At 44.8% G+C, this 21291-nt stretch overlaps 1 protein-coding gene across 7 annotated transcripts in view; it reads right to left on the minus strand.

Annotated features, from left to right (window-relative positions):
• Nucleotides 1–21291, minus strand: part of XYLB (xylulokinase) — a 77623-nt gene that overhangs the window by 55545 nt on the left and 787 nt on the right. For 4 of the 7 annotated variants that reach the window (XR_010139100.1, XR_010139099.1, NM_001132741.1 and 1 more), the window contains 6 exon segments: nucleotides 20100–20182; nucleotides 7333–7402; nucleotides 4717–4797; nucleotides 2448–2534; nucleotides 1998–2126; nucleotides 847–912 (listed from right to left, as the gene is read on the minus strand). Coding sequence is in view for 5 of the 7 variants with exons in the window: in NM_001132741.1 (NP_001126213.1) it covers nucleotides 847–912; nucleotides 1998–2126; nucleotides 2448–2534; nucleotides 4717–4797; nucleotides 7333–7402; nucleotides 20100–20182 (516 nt within the window). In the remaining 2 variants the exon portion in view is untranslated. 7 annotated transcript variants of the gene reach the window in all.

Genomic DNA, 21291 nt, shown 5'->3' on the forward strand with positions numbered 1-21291 from the left:
AGCCAGAGAAATAGATGATGGATCTTCAATGCCACCCTGAGGGTCTGTACTTCCACATGAGAATCATGGGCCTTTGGAACTGTGGAGAGAATGTTATCACCTCCTGTCCTCTGTCAGGCCAACTTCGTTTCACACACAGAATTTAGGGAGAGTTTTCACCCCTCCACCCAAAGCCTACATTAATGGCTAATGCTGCAGAATAATCTGGAACCTCAAATCATTAAATAATAAACCACATGTTAATTTCTAAGATTAAAAAGGTGCTTTGGTTTAACGGGAGCTGATTGTTTCCTTATCACAAGATGAAAATCACTAGCCAGGGTGTGGGGCTATTTCTCAGGCAGCAACAAGTGCTGGCTTCAGCAACTGTGGAGCCAGGAATGAACCTGGGTTCCTGTGACAGAGGCTCTGGCTGAAGGGCCACAGCTGGGGACACAAATGCCCAGTCCTATACATTTCCAAAGAAAACACTGACTCCATGCCAATCATGTGCCTGGTAGCCCTCCTATGTTAACCACATAGGAAAGTGAGCAGACACAGCCTGCTCAGACACCCAGATCTTCCACTCAGGTGGTCTCAGGAACAGGTCAGTCCCCAGTGCTCCCACCTGGACCCTTACCCTCACCCTTCTGGTCAGGAGAACCCCTGACTTCTCTTTCCCACATTCCATTCTTCCCCTCCTCTTTGGAAATGTCCTGACAATGAGAAAAAAGCAAATCGAATATATCATTTGTTAATGTCTGCTTATCAATGTTTTCAGTCACCGCACGTAAGATGTATCTATTCTAACATATTATGAAAAGAATTCAACTGTGACTTTCAATCAAACAGGAACATTTAACCAACCTCCGTATGTGAGTAGGCCTCGGGGTTCTGCTGGTAAATTTTTGCAATTTGGTTTCCTGTAAAACGCTGGAAAAGGAATATAAATTCTTAGGAACCCAAATCCTACACAGAATGAATAATTACCTCCATAAAGTGAGTTTAATGTAGCATGCTCTGGATAGGAGTAGGTACCATAAAAGCTTTTAAAAGTAAGCCCCAACCAGGCACAGTGGTGTGCACTTGTAATCCCAGCTACTCAAGAGGCTGAAGTGGGAGGAGCTCTGGAGCCCAGGAGTCCAGCCTGGGCAACACAGTGAGACCTCGTTTCTAATAATTAAATATTTTAAAAATAAGCATTAAATCCATTTGATATCTACTGAACAATGTGATCTTGGCCTTTGAATCCTTAAAATGTCCTTAGTAATCAAATACTCAGGCAGTAAACAATGGCTCTGCACCCACAGGATAGAGAAGTAAGTAACTTCTGGGCCTTCCTGGAGGGCCTCTCCCACATCAGGACTGGACAACACAGAGTGAATAACCCTTGCTCTTCACACAACACGGTGACTGCTCTGACCAAGGCACCAGAGTGGGGGATCGGGGTATTTTCCCCATCCACATATTGTTATTTCAGGTGGCCCAAGTAGAGTTGGCCCTATCCCCAAAACTTCTACTCCAGCGAGGTCATGTGACCCAAGCTGGCCTAATCACAATCACCCCTGGGGACATGGTTGAACCAGTGGAACAGAGACATTATTATTTTTTTTCTTTTCTTTTCTTTTTTTTTTTTTAACATTGCCAGGCACTACACTAAGTGCCTTACAAGCACTGACTTCTTTCAGCTTCAAATCTACCCAAAACGTAAGTCCTGTTGTAATCCCCAGGTTACAGACAATGAGAGGAGGTGCACTCTCATTGAGGGGGTGCCCTCACCCCCATGCACAGCACCTCCATGTCAGGAGCACAGCCATGTGCACACCCAGCCTGGCCTGGGAACACACAGGGCGGCAGGTGGCCTGGATCAGGACCCAGGGGCCAGAGTGCCTGTTGCTGGCTCCGCAGGGCCAACACCTCCACGACCTCATGTGATCCCCACAGAGGCAGGTCACCCACTGTGCCTCCGGAGCTTGCAACCAGACCACCACCTGCACTCCCCTGCATCCTCAGCCTACCTCATAGGCGCGGGACCCCGTGAGGCAGCTGAGAGCCTGAGCCCCACCCACGGCAGCCTCCAGCTGGCGGCACTGGGCTGTGGTGCTGGAGTCCATCCACACCGGGCAGTCGCTGATGGAGAAACAATCCTGGGAAGGAGGGCAAAGGCGCAGGCTTAAGCTCCATACGCTGACTTGGAGATCTGCCCCAGGGCTAGTGGTCACACTGCCCATCACGGCAGTCGTGACGCTTCTTCCCAGGTGACTTTGGTTGGAGACACATGGGCCAGCCCTTTGTGCATAACTTAGAACTGGCCCAGTGGGGTCTCTCCCCAAAAGCCTGAGGTTGAAAGCTCTTCTGGTGAGGGCATGTGAGCACAGCTGCAACACTGAGATGAGCAGGCTTCAGGACCCACAGGACTTGGGACTCTGCAGAAGTTTCTCACCCTCATGCAATGTAGTCACAGTTACCTGCAGCTGCTGGTGTAGCGGGAGGTCTGGTGATAGGCTTGTCAGTGCCTGCTGGGATCCAGCCTTCCAGTATATACTTCCGTGTTGCTGTTGGGAAACCCAAGCACATGTTCACATGACCACACACCAGTGTCACAGCCTCCTGGAGACACAGAAAGACCCCAGACCACATGCCAAAGAACTGGGCTCCACACCTGCCCCTGCCACTTCTTAGTCACAGAGCTCATCACCCTCCTGAGACTTGGTTTCCACTTCAAGAAAATGGGGAGGAACTCTGCCCTGTCTACCCTACAACTTATAGAAAAGGTCCAAGAACTAATTATTGGTCTGGATTTTGATGCCTTTTGTAAAACTGCATTTAAAGACATTGCTCGTAATATTACCTGAAATTCATTTATTTATTCACTCACCCCATTCATTCATTCATTCATTCATTCAATGAACATTTATTAAGCACATAGATCATGCCAGGCTTGGGATAGATAAATAGGGTACTATCATCCCTATTCTTCAGGCTATTGGAGTTGAGTCAGGGAAAAGGACACAAATGTACAATTACAAAACCCTATGGAGCTGCAGTGACAGGGCCGTGGGAACAGAGGCACCTAACCGACTCAGGTACAGATGGGTGGAAGTGGTCGTGAGTATCAGGAAAGGGTCCCAGTGTGTGTTGCATGCACAGAATCTGCAGGTGAGGGGTGCCAGGAAGGTCCCGGGAAGGGTGGCATTCTAAGCAGTGGGTCTGAGGCTGGGTCAGGGGTGGGTGATGGGCTGAAGAGAGAGGGGAGAGCGTGAGCACTGAGAGCCTGAAACCATGCTCAGGAGGCTGGGGTTTATCTTGGAGGTGGTGGGAAACCTGGATTACCGGGGGAGTGGCATGGACAGAGCTGAATGTATGAAGGGCTTGTGGGAGTCACGGGGAAGGTAGGCTGGAGGCAGGAAGGCTGCGGTAGAGACCTGGAGAAGAATGACAAGCAGGTAGCGCTGGAGAAGAGATGGTAGAGTCAAGGGTCACAGACAAATCAGTGGGACATGAGGACCCTTGGATGTGGGGAGGGAAGGTGGAGGAGGCAGGGATGACACTTGAGTTGTGCCCTGGGTGGATGGGGAGAATTCCCTGAGAAAGAGAACCCAGAAAGGAGGAGGTCTGAAGGGAGACAGAACTCAGTCTGGGACATGCTAAGTTTGAGGCATATGTGGGACATCCAGCCATGGGGGTCAGGGAATAGCTAGGAGGGAGATGGGGGTCCAGGCCCGGGATTCGGGAGAGAGAAGTGGACAAGATCACCCAGGGAATCTCTGTTGTGTTTAACAAGAACCAAAACAATAAATTCCTGTTAGGTCACAGAGGAAGAAGCATCTTCAGAAAAATTAGTTACATCCTAGTGAGGATTTGAAAATATAGTAATCCAGCATGGAGAAAAGCGATCCCAGCACAGCCAAGGGACTGGATGAGATGGACTCAGGTCCTGACTCCCACTCCCAGCACTGTGTGATCTTGGGTAACTGACATCACCTCTCTGTGCCTCATGTAAATATCAATGATAATAACAGAAGCCCAAGCTTTAATAATGTTTACTGCGTATTAATAGGAGGCACTGTGCTAGGTACTTACACTCACAATGACCCTATGACAGATGAGAATACAGGGGCACCAGAAAGCCAGATGACATATCCCAGGTCACTGCCTGTAAATGGCAGAGCCAGGGATCAAACCCAGACAGTATGCCCTGAGTGTGTACCAAGCACTCCACAGCACCACCCTGTAGAATCATAAGGATTAAGTTGGATGACATCTGGAAAGGCCTCAGAGTTGTATCTGGCATGCACTAAGTGCTCAGTCAATGTCCTCTGATATCATTATTAATATTCTTCCTTCTACTGAAACTACTATCATTATTAGGATCATTTTTGACTTTGCTTTTACTTTCAGGAAATAGAAAAGCAATTGTGGTGCCCCCAAGCAGTCATAATAAATTCAGGTCAATTGCTTCCTCCATCCCTTTCAGAGGAACTCAGTTCTCTCACCAAGCGTCCTATTTTATATAATACTTACTCCTAAGAACTGTCTCAGATCCTTTTGCAACAAGACAAGTTATACAGTCTCCAAAGTAAAATAGTTGTAGGGATTTTTATTCACAGTGAAATTTGTGCAGTGGCTGTCAAGAATGAGCCGCTCCCCATCAAAGAGTTGCCATCTCTTCAACACCCACACCACTGCCCAGGACAGTCACCCTCACATGGCAGACAGAGTCTGCTGCAAACGAACCTGGCCTGCCCCGGACAAGGCTAGGACTTGAGAGAAGTCGAAGCCCGAAGCCTTCATCTTCTCCAAGATGATATCCAGTGCCTGAGAAGAAAAACAGAACCCACCATGACTGTACAGAACCACGGAATCAGACACGCAAGCCTCAGAATTGAAACGCAAGTGCCTGCCATTACAGCAGAGGACTCTGGGCAGATGATGAAGAAACTCATGACTTGGGATTTGTAAGCACTAGAGTACATTAATTAAACAAGTAGGCATCAATCAAATAAAAAGGTCAACTATGCTAAAAAAATTTTAAATAAATGGAATCATAAACCACCAATCCTCAAATTTTACTTCTCCATTTTTTTCTTTCTTCAAGACAGGGTCTCGCTCTGGTTCCCAGACTGAAATGGAGTGGCGCAATCTCAGCTCACTGCAGCCTCAACCTCCCAGGCCCAAGTGATCCTTCCATCTCAGCCTCCCAAGTGGCTGCAACTACAGGTGCATGCCATCACCTCACACCTGTAATCCCAGCACTTTTGGAGGCCAAGGCAGGAGGATCACTTGAGCTCAGGAGTTCAAGACCAGTGTGGGCAACATAATGAGATCCCATCTCTACAAAAAATGAAAAATTTAGCTGGGTGTGGTGGCATGAGCCTGTAATCCCAGCTACTCAGGAGGCTGAGGAGGGAGGATACTTGAGCCCAGGAGAATGAGGCTATAGTGAGCCATGATCACACCACTGCACTCCAGCCTGGGCAACACAGAGAGACCTTGTCTCAAAAACAAACTAACAAAATAAGGCAGCCAACTTTTGCCTTCTTTTATTTGCATTTTCAACCCTCTATATTAGTGATCTGACTTCACTGCAACAGGGAAGTGAAGAGCAAATGAGAGAGCTCCCATGAGAGCAAAGCATCAGGCCCAGACTCCCCGTGTTCAGGAGCCGGAGGCTGGAGGGAGTGGATAGAGATGATGGCCACCTGTTTCAGGCCCCTATTCCAGCCTCCACTGTCTGGTTGGACCCTCCTTTCTAGCAAAACCCAGTGAGTGGGATGGATGGTGGCGCCCAGCAGAACTTGGCACCACCCTCCTAAGATTTCACGGCAGGAATTAGAGATTCATTCTGACCTGTGTTTTCCTGAGGGCAGAGAAGACTCTCTCACTTCTGCCTGACTCCACCACCCCCAGACTTTGCTGGGAGAGCTTCTTTCAGCCCTGGCTGTGGCTGCCATCTCTATCTGTGCCCATCAAACCTCGGGCAGGGAGTGGGGTGCAGCTGGAGCAGGGTCTGGCAGAGCTAGGATCAAGTTTGGTCCTGGAGGCTGCGTCAGATCAGAAATCGCCCTGGCCCCACCCCCAAGCCTGGCTCTCACCCACTGCTCACCTCCCCAGGTGAAGGCCTTGGCCTATGAGATGCCCTCGACATCATCATTAGGACCTCCTGACACTGACCATTGTCTCTAACCCCCGACCCTCCCACTCTGCCCCTTGGTCTGGCTCAGCCTCCTCTGAAGTACATTCTAGCCAGTTTGTCTGGATAAAATCCATCCTTTACCCCAATTCTCCAGTATATGAATCAGGGTTATATCAATAAAAAAGAAATCATACTAGTTATTTTTAACAAGAAGAATTTAATATAGGGAATTGGTTAGATAGGTATTGGAGGACTGAAAAAAGCTTTTGGAAGACACACACTTAGCTGGCCTCCAGTTTCAGGAACTCGGGGACCCTGCAGCATATAATGAGGTAGCCCCTGGCGCTACCACGCCTGTCTGTGCTGTCCACATCCCTGCTCCTGTGGCCCCCTAGGTCACCAGATCCTGCTACAGGCATTCTCCTTTCCTGTTGATCCCCAGCAGGCAGGCCTGGCTTGGCATTGATATAAGTCTGACTGGCCAGGCCATAACTTGCCATTCTAGGTGCTTAGGGAGCTAAGGGATCTTGGAGGCTGAGCACTAAGACCCTAAGGGCTATGTTTGTATTTCTTTTTTTTTTTTTTTTTTTGAGATGGAGTTTCACTCTTGTTATCCAGGCTGGAGCTCAATGGTGCGGTCTCAGCTCACTGCAACCTCCACCTCCCAGGTTCAAGTGATTCTCCTACCTCAGCCTCCTGAGTAGCTGGGATTACAGGCACGAGCCACCATGCCCAGCTAATTTTTTGTATTTTTAGTAGAGACAAGTTTTCACCATGTTGGCCAGGCTGGTCTCGAACTCCTGACCTCAGATGATCCACCTGCCTCGGTCTCCCAAAGTGCTGGGATTACAGGCATGAGCCACCATGCCCAGTCTATGTTTGTATATTTCATGGTACAAGGGAGGCCACAGGGCCTGACTGCAGATGTTTGGAAAATATTTGCTCTGTGGTATTTTAAAGGTGGTTAATGGCAGGACTTGCCATCTGCTGTAGCTCCAGTACCTGGAAGTTTTTTGTAAGTCCTCTGAGCCTGGGAGTGTTGACACCAGCTGAGGCTGAGCCTGATCCCAGGAGCCATGCCAACTCCACTTTCCCATGAGGACCTGGTCTCAACAGATGCTCTCATTGGCTGCCACCTTTGGACTTCCTAGCAAATCACCGAGTCTGCCAGTCAGACAGGCTGGGGACAGAAGGAGAACAGGAATCCCTACGCTTACCTGGACCCACATTAGTACTGGAGAAGTGACCGTCAGCCCATCCTTGTGCACATGAACACCGCCCTGAGTCCTGCAAGAACAACAGAGAATGTAAACCAGAGCCTCAGGGCAGGCAGACCATTGCAAAGCCAGGAGAAATCCTATGGTAGATGACTCTGGAAATGTCCAGATGAAGGAGAACCTTCCCCAACCCCAAGTGGGAACTGTTAATTGAACAGGCACGAGGGCTGCAAAGATGGAAAGAGAAGACAGGCAAATTGCCCAGAGTGGCCCAGATGTGGCAATTCTCAAAAGCATCTTCTAAAGAAGCCTTCTAGATAAGAAAGGCTCACCCTAGGGGAGTGCAGTGTTGGATTATAAAATCCCTCTCAAGCCCCATAGGTTTGGAGAGGTAGAAGAGGGGCAGCCACACAGAGATGCCGCGTCAGAGGGAAGAGTGTCTCTACTATCACAACAGACCAACAAGTCCTTGGACTACAGGCTTTGGAAGTTTGACTGGAACCCTCTCCCCACCCTCCTCACCCCTAGAAGACTCTAGTGCAAAGAGCTGATCTGATAAAATCCAGCCCTTTTAACTATGTGTTAAAAAAGAGAAAACCAGGCTCAGAATCCACACCAAGATGCTGTTAGATAACCATGTGATCTAGCCATTCAATTCCTAAGTATCCAGCCAAGAGAAATGAAAGACTAAGTCCATAGAAAGATTTGTACACAAATATTCATAGAAGACTTATTTGTAATAATTAACTGGAATCAACCCAGTGTCCCTAAACAAGTGAACAGATAAATTGTGGTATATATATGTGATATCACACTACAGAGCAAGAAAAAATATGAACTATTCATATGTACACAATTATAACTTATACAGGAACAGACTAGAAGACGCAGGTTCTTCTATACTGAGAAAAGGAGATCAGTGGTTGTTTAAGTCTAGTGGGTGCTGGGAATAGGCCCTAAGCCTGTCATAAACAGGCCTTAAAGAAACTAGCCATAAACAGGATTTCTGCAGCAATGTGGCTGTTCCTGATAGCTATCACACTCACACTGGAGGTTGCTGGTTTACCAGAATGAGGGCAGGGAACACCTGGCCCACCCAGGGCGGAAAACCGCTCAAGGCATTCCTAAACCACAAACAATGGCATAAGCGATCTGTGCCTTATGGACATGTTCCTGCTGCAGATAATCAGCCAGAGCCTGTTTCTCTGCTCCTTGATAAGAATGCTTTGTTTCCCATAAGGAATGCTTTTAGCTAATCTATAATCTATAGAAACGATGTTTATCACGGGCTTACTGTCAATAAATATGTGGGTAAAACTCTGTTCATGGCTCTCAGCTCTCAAGGCTTTTTAGCTGATTCCCACACTGCACTTTATTTCTGGGTCTTTGTCTTCATTCCTCTAGTGCCAGTACGTTGGAGTCTCCACAACCGAGCTTGTCTCGGTAAGTGGGGAAAACAGCAATCCTTTGGGGGGTGACATAAATATTCTGTATCTTGATTGTGGTGGTAGTTTCACAGCTATAGGTCTATATCTGTCAAAATACATTTAATTATACATTTTTAATGGATGGCATTTTTTGTACATAAATTATACTCAATAATATGGATTTTTAAAAAAGATACTACTAGGGAAAAAGAGGAAGAGAGCAACAAAATTTTACTATAGACAATAAAAGCTCACCAAAAAATGTTGCCTTTACAAAACAGATAAAAACTGTAACCAGACATTCTGCCATGTATTTAACAACTTAAAACTGGCATTTCGGCTGGGCGCGGTGGCTCACACCTATAATCCCAGTGCTTTGGGAGGCCAAGGCAGGCAGATCACCTGAAGTCAGGAGTTCAAGACCAACCTGGCCAATATGGTCAAACCCCATCTCTACAAAAATACAAAAATTAGCCAGGCATGGTGGAGGGCACCTGTAATCCCAGCTACTTGGGAGACTAAGGCGAGAGAATTGCTTGAACCCAGGAGGCGGAGGATGCAATGAGCTGAGATCTTGCCACTGCACTCCAGCCTGGGCGTGACAGAACAAGGCTCCGTCTCAAAAAAAAAAAAAAAAAAAAAACCACACACACACACAAAACAAAACTGGCATTTCTAGCTAAGAAGGAAGACCAGAGCCACCCCATGCCCCAAAAGCACCAGGCCCAAATGGTTTGACAGAAAAATTATACCAAACATTTAAATAGCAAATATTTCTAATACTATTTAAATTGTTCTAGAGCACCCGAAAAGAAGGAAAATTTTTCCAATTATTTTAGTGAAGTAAATATAAAATTGATACCAAAACCTAACCAATACTGCACCAAAGCACAAATAGCAAAAGGAAAAAAGTAGGAAAATTAGACTTTATCAAAATTAAAAACATTGCTTCAAAGGATCATCAAGAAAGTGAAAAGACAACCCACAGAATGGGACAAAAATTTTGAGATCGCATATCTGACAAGGGACTTGTATCCAGAATATATATTAAAAAAACTTTTACAACTCAATAATAAAAGAGAAATAACACAGTTTTTTTTATAAAAGGGCAAAAGATCTTAATAGACATTTCTCTAAAGAAGATATACAAATGGCAAAGATACTCAACATCATTATCATTAGATAAATACAAATCAAAAGCACAGTGAGATTGCATTTCACATCCACTAGGATGGCTGCCATCTGTAATTAAAAAGACAGTCAACAATAAATGTTAAGCAAGGATGTAGGCTGGGCGTGGTGGCTCACGCCTGTAATCCCAGCACTTTGGGAGGCTGAGGCGGGCGGATCACAAGGTCAGGAGATTGAGACCATCCTGGCTAACACGGTGAAACTCCGTCTCTACTAAAAATACAAAAAATTAGCCGGGCATGGTGGTGGGCGCCTGTAGTCCCAGCTACTAGGGAGGCTGAGACAGGAGAATGACATGAACCCGGGAGGTGGAGCTTGCAGTGAACCGAGATCATGCCACTGCACTCCAGCCTGGGTGACAGAGCAAGACTCCATCTCAAAAAAAAAAAAAAAAAAAAAAGGATGTAGAGAAACTGGAGGCACCATCTACCACTGGTGGGAATAGAAAATTGTACAGCCACTTTGGAAAACAGTTTGGCAATTCTTCAAAATGTTGAACATAAAGTTACCATGTGACCCTGCAATTCCACTTTTAGGTAATATACCCAATAGAAATGAAAATATATGTCCACACAAAAACGTGTACATTGTATTAGTTTGCTCAGGTTGCTATAACAAAATACCATAAACTAGATGGTTTAAACAACAGGCATTTATTTTCTCACAGTTCTGGAGGCTAGAAGTCCACAATCAAGGTGCCAGCAAATTCAGTTTCTGGTGAAGGCTCTCTTTCCAGCTTGCAGACAGCCGCCTTCTCACAAGACCTTTCCTCTGTGCATCTGTGCATGAAGTGGGATAGCACTGGTGTCTCTCCTTCTTATAAGGAAACCAGTCCTATCAAATTAGAGCCCCACCCTTACAACCTCATTTAATCTTAATTATCTACCTAAAGGCCTCACCTCCAAATATACTGTCATGATGAGGGTAGGCTTCCAACATATGAATTCTGGGGGGCCACAATTCAATCCATAACATATGTGGATGTTCATAGCAGAATAACTCACAATAGCAAAAAAGCAGAACAACTCAAATGTCCATCAGTTGAAAGGAAAAACAAACTGTGATATATCAATGCAATGGAATATTATGAACCACAAAAAGGAATGAAATACTGACACATGCTACGACGTGGATGAACTTTGAAAACATTATGCCAAGTATCTGGTTCAAGTTGGTATTTGAAATAAACAAAAAGCTATGAAAATTTTTTAAAAAGAAAACATTATGCTAAGTAAAAGAAAGCTGTCACATATTATATATATTCACGTCTATGAAATGTCCAGAATCAGCAAATCCAGAGATAGAGAGTTGATTGTGGTTGCCACTACTGGCAGGAGGGGGGACTATACAGTGGATGCTAATTAATACAGGGTTTCCTTTCCAGGTGGTGAAAATGTTCTAAGATTACATAGTGGTGATGGTGATATGGTTCTTTGAATATACTAAAACCATCAAATTGTACATGTTAAAAGGGTGAATTTCATGGTATGTGAATTACATTTCAATAGAAACAGTATTTTCTCTTTGTTTCTTTCTTTCTTTTTTTTTTTTTTTTGAGACAGAGTCTTGCTCTGTCGCCCAGGCTGGAGTGCAGTGGCGTTATCTCGGCTCACTGCAAACTCCGCCTCCCAGGTTCACGCCATTCTCCTGCCTCAGCCTCCCGAGTAGCTGAGACTACAGGTGCCCGCCACCAAGCCCGGCTAAATTTTTGTATTTTTAGTAGAGACGGGGTTTAACCGTGTTAGCCAGGATGGTCTTGATCTCCTGACCTCATGATCTGCCCGCCTCTGTAATCCCAAAGTGCTGGGATTACAGGCGTGAGTGACCACGCCTGGCCCCAGTATTTTCTTTAAAAAAAGGATATGAGGGAAAAAATTATATTAGTTAAGGAAAAACACATTTCTATGGCTTGATACAGCTGAAGTTTCTTTCTCCTCATGTAAAGCACAATCAGTAGGTGGTGAGGAACATGAGTGGGGAGTGGGGAGTTCTGCTCCATGCAGTCATTCAGGAACCAGGTTGATGGTGGCTCTATCATGTTCCACATGTGCTTCCAAGGTTGCTCTGGATACCCACATCAGCCAGAAAATGGGAGAAAAGTTGGAGAAGGAGGTTTTCTCCAACTTTTGGAGTCTAAAAGACTAGGTCTTTTAGAGGTCTGATCACATTTTCTTATATTCCACTGGCTAGAACTCAGTCACATGATTGAACATAACTACAAGGAAGGCAGGAGAGTGCCTAGGAAGAAGGGGAAATGAGTTTGGAAGACAGCTGATAAGTTTCTGCTAGAAACCTCCCTTCCCCACTTACAGTAGTAAAAGGATAAAAAAGTTAGAAATAAACTTAAAAATAATTATCTACATTGGGTAGTTTTTGCATTGTCACAAACCACTTCAAAACTTAGTGGCTCAAAACCATTAAGCTCATAATTCTACTTGCTATCATTGGGTGGGGCTCAGCTGGGCTCACTCATACATCTGCAGTCAGTTAACGATAGCTAGAAGGCTCTGCTTCATAGGTAGCTAACAGTAGCTAGTGGCTGGCTGGCTCTTAGGTGAAGAACTTGGGGCAACTAGGCCACATATGTCCAACTCTCCAGCAGTGTAGCCTGAGCTTGTTCATTTGGTGGCTGGGCAGAGTTCCAAGAATGACAGCAGAAGCACGTAAGGCTGCTTGAGGCTTAGGCTTAGAACTGGCACAATGCCACTTCCCCTGTTCTATTGGATAAAGCAAATCAACAGGTAGGGAAATGACTCCTTGATGGGAGGAATTGCAGTCACATTGCAAAGGCTGTGGGTACAGGGATGGGTGGAGTATTGTGGTCATTTTTGTAATCTATCAAAGTGAGCAAAATCTGTATGTTAAACATATTAAAACACATGTGAAGTATTCAAAAGAAGACTTGAACAAATGGAAAGTCATAACGTGTGCTTAGACAGGAAGACTTAATCTCATAAAGTTGTCAATTCTGCCAAGTTAATTTATAAAGATAATACGATCTCAATAAAAATATTAACAACAGGCTGTGTGCGGTGGCTCACGCCTGTAATCCCAGCACCTTGGGAGGCCGAGGTGGGTGGATCACCTGAGGTCAGGAGTTCGAGACCAGCCTGACCAATTATGGTGAAACCCTGTCTCCACTAAAAACACAAAAATTAGCCAAGTGTAGTGGTATGTGCCTGTAGTTCCAGCTACTCAGGAGGCTGAGACAGGAGAATGGCTTGAACCCGGGAGGTGGAGGTTGCAGTGAGCAGAGAACACACCACTGCACTTCAACCTGGGCTCCAGAGCTAGACTCCATGTCAAAAAAAAAAAAAAAAAAAATTAACAATTTGGCTTTCTGGAACCTGAAAAGCTGATTCTGAAATACATATTGAAAAAGAACAAGAATAGCCATGGAAACTCTGGAAAAAAAACGAACAGAGGGGACCAACAATTCTAGATATTAAAACATATTACAGGCCGAGTGCAATGGCTCACGCCTGTAATCCCAGCACTTCAGGAGGCCGAGGCAGGCGGATCACCTGAGGTCAGGAGTTAGAGACCAACCTGGCCAACATGGCAAAAACCCATCTCTACTAAAAATACAAAAATTAGCCAGTGGCGGGCGCCTGTAATCCCAATTATTCAGGAGGCTGAGGCAGAAGAATCACTTGAACCCAGGAGGCGGAGGATGCAGTGAGCCGAGATCGTGCCACTGTACTCCAGCCCGGGCGACAGAGCAAGACTTCAGCTCAAAAGTAAATAAACAGACAAACAAACATATTACAGAGCTGGGATAATTGAAACAATGTGTTACTGGCTTATGAACAGATCTACCAAACCATGGAACAAAAAAAAAGCCCAAAAATGGACCTAAGTGAACACAGAAAGTAGCATATGATAAGGCTCACATCTCAAATCATGGAGGTAAAGATGGACTTCTTTTTTTTTTGTTGAGATGGAGTCTCGCTTTGTCACCCAGGCTGGAATGCAGTGGCACAATCTCAGCTCACTGCAACCTCTGCCTCCCAGGTTCAAGTGATTCTCCTGCCTCAGCCTCCCAAGTAGCTGAGACTACAGGCACCCACCACCATGCTCAGCTAATTTTTGTATTTTTAGTACAGACAGGGGTTTCACCATGTTAGCCAGGCTGGTCTTGAACTCCTGACCTCAGGTAATCTGCCCACCTCAGCCTCTTAAAGGTAAAGATGGACTTCTAAAAACCCGGTTGAGGCTGGGTGTGGTGGTTCACACCTGTAATCTCAGCACTTTAGGAGGCAGAGGTGGGTGGACTGCTTGAGCCCAGGAGTTCGAGACCAGCCTGGGCAACAGAGTGAGACCCCATCTCCACAAAAAAAAAATACAAAAAAATTAGCTGGTCATGGTAGGGGCGCACCTGTGGTTCCAGCTACTTGGGAGGCTAAGGAGGGAGGATTGCTTGAGCCCGGGAGGCATAGATCGCAGTGAGCTGAATCACACCACTGCACTCCAGCTTGGGTGACAGCCAGCTCCTGTCTCAAATAAAAAAATTAAATGAAATAAAAACATGGTTGGTGTTACAACAACTGAAGAGTCATCTGGGAAAAATTAAAGTCGGATACAAATGTCATACTATGTACCTGGATAAACTCCAAATATTTTTTTGTAAGAAAGTTGAAATCTTACAAGAACTAGATAAAAATATAGGTGAGTTCCTTCATAATTTTGGAGTGAGGAAGCCCTTTTAAACTATGACTCAAAATCTAGAAGCAATAAAAGAGACTGGGAAATTCAATGACATAAATATCTGTGTGTGGCAGTAATAGCGACAACTTGGCCAGGTGTGGTGGCTCACGCCTGTAATCTCAGCACTTTGGGAGGCCGAGGCGGGCAGATCACGAGGTTGGGAGATCAAGACCATCCTGGCTAACATGGTGAAACCCCGTCTCTACTAAAAAATACAAAAAATTAGCTGGGCGTGGTGGCAGACACCTGTAGTCCCAGCTACTCGGGAGGCTGAAGTAGGAGAATGGCATGAGCTCGGGAGGTGGAGCTTGAAGTGAGCCGAGATCATGCCACTGCACTCCAGCCTGGGTGACAGAGAGAGACTCCATCTCAAAAAAACAACAAAAAAAAGCAACAACCCATAGCAAGTCAAAAATCAAACAAAATCTGGGAAACATATTTGCAATTCATTTAACAACAAAGAGGGAATTCCTCCAATATACGAAAAGCTCCTAGAAATTATAAGAAATGGATAACCAATCCAAGAGATGATAAGAAATAGATAGCCAATCCAACAGAAAAATGGGCGAAGGACATTAAAAACAACTTCACAGAAAAATAAATTCAGGTAGCCCTTCAACGTCTGAAAAGATGCTCAACTTCACTCATAAGAGAAATGCAAAGTATATCATTATTCATCTATCATATTGGCAAAGAATCAAAAACTCAATAACCCTCATTGTGCTGGCTAGGCTGTGGGAAAACAGGCCCTGTCATGTGTTAGTGGTAGGGTGCAAATCAATATAATCCCTATGGGAGGCAATCTGGCCACATCTCCCAAAATTATAAATCTTTGGACCAGCAATCCCAATTCCCAAAAATTTAACTTACAAATAAATTGGCACACATCTGCAATGACATATGTAATGTAATCTACTATATTATTTTTCATTGCAAATAAGTCAATGTCCTCCATTAGGAAATGGTACATCTACACAATGGAATACTACACATCTATAAAAAACAACACAGAAGTTTTTATGTATTGACATGTAAACATAGCCACATTATTGCGAAGTGAGTAAAGCAAAGTACAGATCAGTGAGCACAGTATGCTTTCTCTTGTGTGAAAGGAGGAAAATAAGAATATTCATACCTTCCTATATTTCCATGTAAAAACACTGGAAGAAGCCTGGCGCAGTGGCTCGAGCCTGTAATCCTAGCACTTTGGGAGGCTGAAGTGTGTGGATCGCTTGAGTCCAGGAGTTCAAGACCAGCCTAGGCAATATGGTGATACCCTGTCTCTACCACAAAAGTGCAAAAATTAGCCATGTGTGGTGGCGTGCGCCTGTAGTCCCAGCTACACAGGAGGCTGAGGTGGGAGGATCACTTGAGCCCGGAAGTTGGAGGATGCAATGAGCCAAGATCATACCACTGTACTCCAGTTTGAGGGACAGAGCCACACCTTGCCTAAAAAGTAAAAAAAAAAAAAAACTGGAAGGATACACAACAAATTAAAGTCATCTGTAGAGAAGGGATGGAGAGGACAGATGAGCTCACAGGTGGGATTAAGACTTTTCACTGTTATATGGCTGGGCTCAGTGGCTCACGCCTGTAATCCCAGCACTTTGGGAGGCCGAGGTGGGCAGATCATGAGGTCAGGAGATCGAGACCATCCTGGCTAACATGGTGAAACCCTGTCTCTACTAAAAATACAAAAAATTAGCTGGGCGTGGTGGCGGGCACCTGCAGTCCCAGCTACTTGGGAGGCTGAGGCAGAAGAATGGTGTGAACCCGGGAGGCAGAGCTTTCAGTGAGCCGAGATCGCGCCACTGCACTCTAGCCTGGGCGACAGAGCCAGACTCCATCTCAAAAAAAAAAAAGAAAAAAAGAAAAAAAAAGACTTTTCACTGTATACTTTTCATTTGAATTATACATTAAGTGCAATGTAATGCCTGTTAACAATATAAAATATTTTTTATTAAAATCACCACTTTGGAAGAGAATTCCTTAAGAAGTTAAACATATACTTGCCATATAACTCAGCCACTATACTCCTGGTATGTCATTTCCAAGAGAAATGAAATCATATGTCCATGAAAAGATTTGTATGTGACTCTCATAGCCCCTTGCTTATAACAACAGAAAAGAGAAACAACCCCAATATCCCTCTTCAGGTGAAACCAATTGTAGTCCATCCATACAACATCATACAATGAAATACTATTCGGCAATAATAGGAACCAACTATTGCCACATGTAGCAACACGGATGAATCTCAAAACTGTGATGTGAAATTTTAAAGGTTTTAAAAAAGCGTACATAATTATGATTCCATCTATACAAAATTCTAGAAAATACAAACTAGTGATAGAAAACACATCAGCGGTTGCCAATGGGTAGGGGTATGGGGAAGGAGGCATGGCTTGCAAAGAGTAGGAGGAAATTTTTAGGACATGGAAATACTCATTGTCTTATTTTGGTGATAGTTTCATGAAAGAATACAGACATTAAAGCTTTTAACTGTATACTCCAAGTATGCACAGTATTGTACATCAGTTATACCTTAATAAAGTTGTTAAAAAAAAACCCACAATGCAATTGAGGTGATGGGGAAGGAATGAACTAAATGTATAGGTATCTGGTTTAAAATATCTTGAAAATATAATGGAAAAAAGCAATACTGTATTTTGGTTATGGACACCTTTTTTTAAATGTCCAGTGGAGAGGTCTGACATTAAATGGAAGAGAGAGTGAGGGAGAGGAAATTTTAAAATTTTGAAAGACTAGAAGTCATATAGGGTATGTTCTCAGACCACAATGAAATTAAACTAGAAATCAATAACAGAAAGCTGGAAAATCTGGAGATTAAACAACACACAACACACTTCCATACGTATTTTTTTTTTTTTTTTTTTTTTTTTTTGAGACAGGGTCTCCCTCTGTTGTTCAGGCTGGAGTGCAGTGGTGCGATCTTGGCTCACCGAAACCTCCCTCTCCACAGTTCAAGCAATTCTCCTGCTTCAGCCTCCCAAGTAGCTAGGATTACAGGCGTGCAGCATACATGGTGCCTGCCACCATGCCTGCCACCACGTCCAGCTAATTTTTTTGTATTTTTAGTAGAAACAGGGTTTCACCATGTTGGCCAGGCTGGTCTTAAACTCTGGACCTCAAGTGATCTGCCTGCTTCAGCCTCCCAAATTGCTGGGATTACAGGTGTGAGCCACTGCACCCAGCCTAAACAACATTCTTCTAAATAACCTATGAGTCAAAGAAGTTTCAAGAGAACTAAAAAATATTTTGAACCAAAAAAAACGAAACTATAACTTATCAAAATCTATGGGATGTTGCTAAGGCATCCCGTAAAAAGCATTTGTGCTTACAGAGAAGTTTATAGCATTAAATGCATATATTAGAAAAGAAGGTCTTAAATCAATCCTCTAAGCTTCCACTTCAGGAAACTAGAGAAAAAAGAGCAATTTCAACCTAAAGCAAGCAGAAGAAACTAAGTAATAAAAATTAGAGCACAAAACAACAGGGGAAAATCAACAAAATCAAAAGTTGAACTTTGAAAAGATCAATACAATTGATCAAACTCTAGCCAGGATAACCAAAGAAAAAAAGAGAGAAGACAAATTTCCAATATCAGAAATGACCAACAGCAAGAGATCATCATTACTGGTCCCATAGACATCATAAGGAGGATAAAGGAATATTATAAACAACACTATGGCCACACATTTGATGCCTTAGTTAAAAAGACCAATTCCTTGAAACATACCAACTACCAAAAGGCAAACATGCAAGGCCTGCAATAATAAAAAATGTGAGAAAGCAAGATGGTTTCTAACCTCGGCTCCAAGGGGCTGCATTAGCTGGGGGCAAAGAGTTGGCAACACAATGTGATGGGTAATGAGAGGTGCAAAAAGGGCCAGCTGGGAAGGCTTCAAAGAGGAAGTGTGTCTAAAACAGACAGGGAAGGACACTTTTTTACCAGGACCTCACGAGGGTGCCTCAAAACCAGCAAGTTCACAGTGTTACGGACTGAATTGTGCCCCCTCCGCCCCCAAAACTCATACGCTGAAATCCTAACCCCGAGGGCCTTGGATTGTGATTATTTGGAGATAGGGCCTTTAAAAAGGCAATTAAGTTAAAATGAAGTCATTAGGATGGGCCTTAATCCAGTATGACTCATGTCCTTATAAGAAGATTAGGATACAGATGACACAGACACCAAGCACTCCTGCACCAAGTGACCACCATGTGAAGACACAGCAAGAGAGTGGTCACCTGCAAGCCAAGGAGAGAGGTCCCAGAGGAGACCAATCTTCACAGCACTTTGATTTTAGACTCCTAACGGCCAGATGTGTGAGAATATAAACTTCCGCCCTTTAACCCACCCAGTCTATGGTACCTTGTTATGGCAGCCCAAGCTGAACTCATGATCTTTCTTTCCAAAACTCATTATTTCCCACAGTCCAACATCCACTCTGAAGGACAGCCAGAAATCCCACCCTTACATCTCACATTCAATTTTGTAACAGGACCTGTGTATTTTACTACTCAGCTCTCTCCTATCCATCATTTCATACCCGAATGACCTGCAAAAACCTCTTCAATAGTTCCCCACGTCCATTCCAGCAATGCTCCGAATCTGTTCTCCCAATGCCCCCAGACAGATGTTTTCAAAACAAAAATACAACCTGTCATACCTCACCCATACCCCTAACTCTTATGGCCCTTAGTGGCTGACCATAGCTTCTAGAATAAAGACAAACTCTATACCATGACCTGTGGAGCTCTGACCAGCCTCCACCTCTCTCTGCTCCCCAGCCTCATTGGCTTTCTTCAATTGCATGAAGGAATCAACCATGCTCTTTCTTGCCACAGGGCCCTTGCACATGTTGTTCCTTCTGCCTGGAATGCTCTTCCATCACCTGGCCAACTTCTCTTCCATCGCTTGGCTAACTTCACTCACTCTGATCTCTAGCTCAAGCACCACTTCCCTAGAGACACTCTGGGACTTCCCCTCCCAAGTCTGAGTCACATTCCTTTATAATAAACACTTGGAGAAGTGAGTTCCTTTCCTTCAGAGGCCTTCTCAGAGTTTATAATGAAATGATCTTTTGTGAGATTCTTTGTTTGATACCAGTCTCCACTACTCAGTGGGAAGCTCTGGGAGAGCAAGGACCATTTCTCTTTTTGTTTCACCATCAAGTCCTAGCACCTGGCACAAAGTAGGTCTCAACTGATGCTTACTGCATGAATGGATGAATGGAATTAGGAAGAAATGGGGGAGATGGCACTCTAGGTATAGGAAAAAAAGATGCTTGAAAAGTCTGCCGAGACCACCACTCCTGTATTTGGCAAAGCCTGAACAGTGCGTTCTGTGAACACAAAAGTTTGCGGGAGGACCCCAAAACCAACACCCCCATGACACACACATGCACATCAAGTACATACCCAAATTCTGGAAGATCTCTGTCAAAATGCACACTTTCCTCATAGAAGACATTCAACTCTGCATCAACAGCAACAACCTTTACCTGAAAGGCATTTTAAAAAATGAAGTGTAGAATTTTCCTCAGCTTCTACACTGGTCCAGGGAGTACTAACATCACCAGAAGAGGCCCCACACCCTAGGAGCAGTTCAGCCTAGAGACCTCCTTGAAGGCAGGGCTGCGTCACCATAATCGTGGTAACAGAGGACTCATCTGGGGTGACACTCAAAGTTTAGTAAAATGAAGAAACTGAGGCTAAGTAGGAACACCCACATGCCTCAAGGAATCTTTGTACCCCAAATAGCCAAAGCCAAGACCCTCTAGAGGAAGATGTTCACAGATGAGTTGATTTGTGCATCTGACAAGGAGACGGGAGAAACTGCCAGAGAGGAAGGAATGGGAAGCAAGGTTTGGAGGCATCTCTGGGGATCCATGTCTGCAGGGGCCTGAGACCAGGCAAGGCCATGGGCTATTCTCACAGGCCATGATTGTGGTTCAGAGACATTAATGTCCCACTGAAGCAATCTCCAAGCTTGGGAGTATAACTCCTTTCCTGGACAGATGGGGAAACTGAGGTCTAGCAAGGCAACTCGAGTCATCCAGAGTCCCACAGGACTTTCCCCCCAAGGACTGCCAGAGGCCTGCCTCCCTTGACCCATTCGAGAAGAGGGGTTTGACTGCAACTGTGTATATTTCCCAAGTACTTTAAAGGAAAAGGTGCCCCCGGTCACCCCATGCCCTCTTTGAAGGCAAATTTTGATTTGCTTGCCTGTTCGCGGGGCGTTGGCAGCAGCACACTGCTCCTCTGGCCAGCAGTCCTGGGTCCGCCGACCAGGCAAGCTGGTGTCAACGAAGGGCGGTCACAGGGTAAAGTCCATTTGTACACTACGCATTTCACTTTTTTTTTTTTTTTTTTTTTTTTTTTGAGACAGGGTCCCGTTCTGTCGCCCAGGCTGGAGAGCGGTGGCGCCATCTTAGCTCACTGCAATCTCCACCTCCTGGGCTCAAGCGTCCGCTTCAGCCTCCAGAGAAACTGGGACTATAGGTGTGCGCCACCATGCCCGGCTAATTTTTGTATTTTCTGGTAGAGACCGGGGTTTCTCCATATTGCCCAGGCTGGTCTCGAACTCCTGGGCTCAAGTGATCCACCCGCC

The sequence above is a fragment of the Pongo abelii genome, chromosome 2, assembly GCF_028885655.2.
Source record: "Pongo abelii isolate AG06213 chromosome 2, NHGRI_mPonAbe1-v2.0_pri, whole genome shotgun sequence".
Lineage (NCBI taxonomy): Eukaryota > Metazoa > Chordata > Mammalia > Primates > Hominidae > Pongo > Pongo abelii.